At 27.9% G+C, this 3,597-nt stretch overlaps 1 protein-coding gene across 1 annotated transcript; it reads right to left on the bottom strand.

Annotated features, from left to right (window-relative positions):
- Positions 1–1,887: 1,887 nt before the first annotated feature.
- Positions 1,888–2,694, bottom strand: LOC120128288 (CRIB domain-containing protein RIC4-like). Its single transcript, XM_039145991.1, has 3 exons — positions 2,537–2,694; positions 2,305–2,447; positions 1,888–2,204 (listed from the first exon to the last, which is right to left on the bottom strand). The coding sequence occupies exons 1-3, from the start codon at positions 2,674–2,676 to the stop codon at positions 1,957–1,959; spliced, it is 531 nt and encodes a 176-aa protein (XP_039001922.1). The 5' UTR covers positions 2,677–2,694; the 3' UTR covers positions 1,888–1,956.
- Positions 2,695–3,597: the final 903 nt, after the last annotated feature.

Below are 3,597 nucleotides of genomic sequence, written 5' to 3' on the forward strand. Positions count from 1 at the left end.
GTGTTTTGAATTGGAAAGATGAACTGTTAAGGAAGAGATGCAAGGGACTTCGTTTTTATAGTCGAACTTTAACCGACCTAATTCTCCTGGCCGGCATTGCTGATGTCATGGTCCCACACGTGTACATAAACGATTGCATCAAGTTTTAGATCAAAACTTTATATGCAAGTTATTAATGTAGTTAAAAGCTTTTTCAAACCAAATCGATGGTTAATAGTTTATTGTTATCGTTTGAGTATGATGTTTATAAAAGTATACAAACATTTATTTTTAAGTAGTTGATAGTTTTTTGAATCGATATTACATTATTATATATACCTTAAATTAATTAAAAAGTCAATTTTTTTATATAAAAATATTTGTGTTTAATGTATTCGGATGTATGATCTTTAGAGATATAAATTGAATAAAATTTGATTAATTAGTATAATATTTCATTTAAATATTTATATTAAATAGAATTTATATTTTTCATTATATATGTCGGAATTTATATTTTTTTATTTCTATTAATGTTACTTTACTGTTAATTAAACATGATCAAATATTAGCTCTTTCTATCAAAGTATCAAAGCCCAGAAGTATTTGAAGGCTGGACTGTTTTGTGGGCTTCTCTTGGAAAAGGGCTAAGCAAATTCCCGAAAAAGAAAAACTAGAAGGAGATGTGTATATTTCGGCCCCAAAAGTAAATATATCCTCTACTATCTAATATGGTTTACGAGTAATCAAATAATAACTTAATTAGTACGAATCAAATGATCTCATTGACTAAATAATTTGTTGTTGTTAATTGAGATTTTGAGTTCGAGTACCACTCATATATGAGTATGAGCATTTATTATTAAAGAGTTAAAAGTCTTTAAACAAATATTATATTGTATACACCCTAGATTTATCAAAAGAAATATTAACTTAATTAAAAATATTTTTTAAAAAGATAGCTAATATTGATATAATGATTTTTAATAACATTCAAATTTGATATAATATTTTAAATAAAATAATTAAAATATGTTATCTATAGATCAAATTCAACGATAATTCGATTAGTCAGTCCGTCAACACACCTTATTTTTATTTATATGATGGGAGTTACTTCACACAGTGTTTGATATAGTATCGAATACTTGTAGGGATAATGAGGAATAGGCCACAGAATATTTTCGACTTACTCGAATCTAATTTAACACGATTTTAATAAAATTCATTTTTAACTCAATTTAGAAATTTAATTAAAAATAAAATTATGACTTGACTAAATTTAACATGATTTTTATTTTTTTGCATCTTTTTATTAAAATAAAAATAATTAAACACCGTATTAATTTATTCAATTTAATAATAAAAATAAAATAAAATTTAAATTAATGTAATAATTATACTATCTTACCTTATGTGTTAATATATATATATATATATTTCTACTAAAATCTAACTAATAGTATATAAATATATAAAAAGATATTTTGTAAATATTTCATGATGAGTTTTCCGTAAACCTAACCCAAAAAAAATCCAAATTTCGTAAATAAAATTCAACCTATTAGATCAAATTATATAAAAAACAATCGAATACGATTTTTTTTGCCCCTATAACCATTAAGATAATAACCAATAAGTATAATAATATTATATATTTAATGTCATTTTTATAGTCTTAAAGTCGAATAAACTTTAACACTTAATATTCAAAAATATATAATTAATTAAGGATTTATTTAAAAAAATAAAATTAAGTATGACTTCCATGATATTTTTTTTTTGGATTCCATTCGGTATATATATATATATATATATATATCAATTCAAATTTAGAATCTAAATTCTCATCTCATTAAAAAAAACTCACACGTACAACATACACATTGTTCCCCCACTCCCCCTTTCTTCTGATATTTAGCATGATTCAATTCCATACAAATAACAAAAAGAAAAAGTCATGACCAAAAATATTCTTTAATGAATGAGTGGTCCAGTGTGAGTTTGGGCAGCCATGGCCAGCTCGAACTGCCTCAACGAAATAGAAGGGAAAGCAATAAAATTACGGTCCATGGGGCTGAAATCTTGCCAATCCTTAAACGGATTGCTGCTTGTGGTGGTTGTAGTGGTGGTCGTGCCATCCAATCCTATGTGTGTAACATGTTTCACATCTGTCGGATACCCGATTTCCATCTCCGCTGTCACTTCTTCTATCTCTTTGTAAACTGAAATTCCAACGAAAAAAGATCGGTGATCGTATTAATCATCTATGTTGAATACATATTCCAATACATACATGAATTATAATAATTGTATCAAACTTACCAAATAACTGAGAGAAACTTTTTACAGTAATCCTGACCAATCTGTGTATCCCACTGGAAATGTTGGGTTTTGAAAGACTCAACCAACCAAATGAGTTCTTTGTTCTTCCCTTGGATGAACAATCTTCTCCCACTACATGTATATATCAGACAAAACCCAAGTTTATAGACATCAAAAACGATAAAGATTTTTGTTTGTTCTTTTCAGACAGAAGATGAGAGAGATGATCATACTTGTTGGATCTTGACCAGTTGGTTCTGGTTTTGGTTTCCTCGGTGGACTTTTGCCAACTGCAACACTTGCCTGAGAAGAACAACCGGTGGAGAAAGGAAGAACAACAAGCCTTTCCATTCGCTCTTTCATCTCTTTCATTTTAGGAAAGCAATCTACTTTTATCATCAATAAGAATGAGTATATATTAGGGTTGGATTTTGGCTTTATCAACAAGCTAGAATGATTTTGGTATGGAAAATGAAAATATTATTTTATGTCGATTTAATTATTTATATTCATTAAAATTAATCAGATATCATTGATTATATTACAATTCGATAGAAAACAAGAATTATAATTTTAATCTCGGGAAGTTAATCTACACTTGTCATCACATGGAGAGCATATGAAGAAAGAGATAGAGAGAGAGAATGGGTATGATTGGGGTTTGGTATAAAGTTGGTTAAACTGTGCAACTCAACCTAATGGTTGCTGATATAAGCCTACTGAAAACACTTGTTCATCATTGTTTTAATGTGTTGGTGGGATCAGTACACTTGTATTCCAAGCCACTATTTTTATTTTTTAACCTCGATCGGAATTTTATTGAAGTATATGCTATTTTTCTAATTAAATAAAATCTGTACACATCTTATAAATAACATTATTCGAATTCAAGTTACTAAATCATCCTGTACCACTAAAACTGCTTTTTGGGTTAATTTTGAAACCACGGCTGATTGATCATTTTCATGCAATCAATTTCACTCTCAAATTGGACTGACCTAATAGGTATATATAATGTCATCAATCATAGAGTGAATCCCAAGTGACTTCACCATCAAATTCAATGATAGTCTCAAGTATTCCTTAGTTTCAAATAAAGAAAAAAAAAGTAGAGTATTAAGAGTTGATTAGTGTTGTTAGCTAACTAGTTATAGCTCTCAATTAGATTGTGGAATGATTGTTGGATCAACATTGATACATTTTCCTATATACTTTAAGTAATTGACTTCAATAAATTAATGGAATGTAACTGTCATACCTAAGAGTTAATTAGTGTTGTTAGCTAACTAATTA

Source organism: Hibiscus syriacus, unplaced genomic scaffold (genome assembly GCF_006381635.1).
Source record: "Hibiscus syriacus cultivar Baekdansim isolate YM2019G1 unplaced genomic scaffold, ASM638163v2 tig00110478_pilon, whole genome shotgun sequence".
Lineage (NCBI taxonomy): Eukaryota > Viridiplantae > Streptophyta > Magnoliopsida > Malvales > Malvaceae > Hibiscus > Hibiscus syriacus.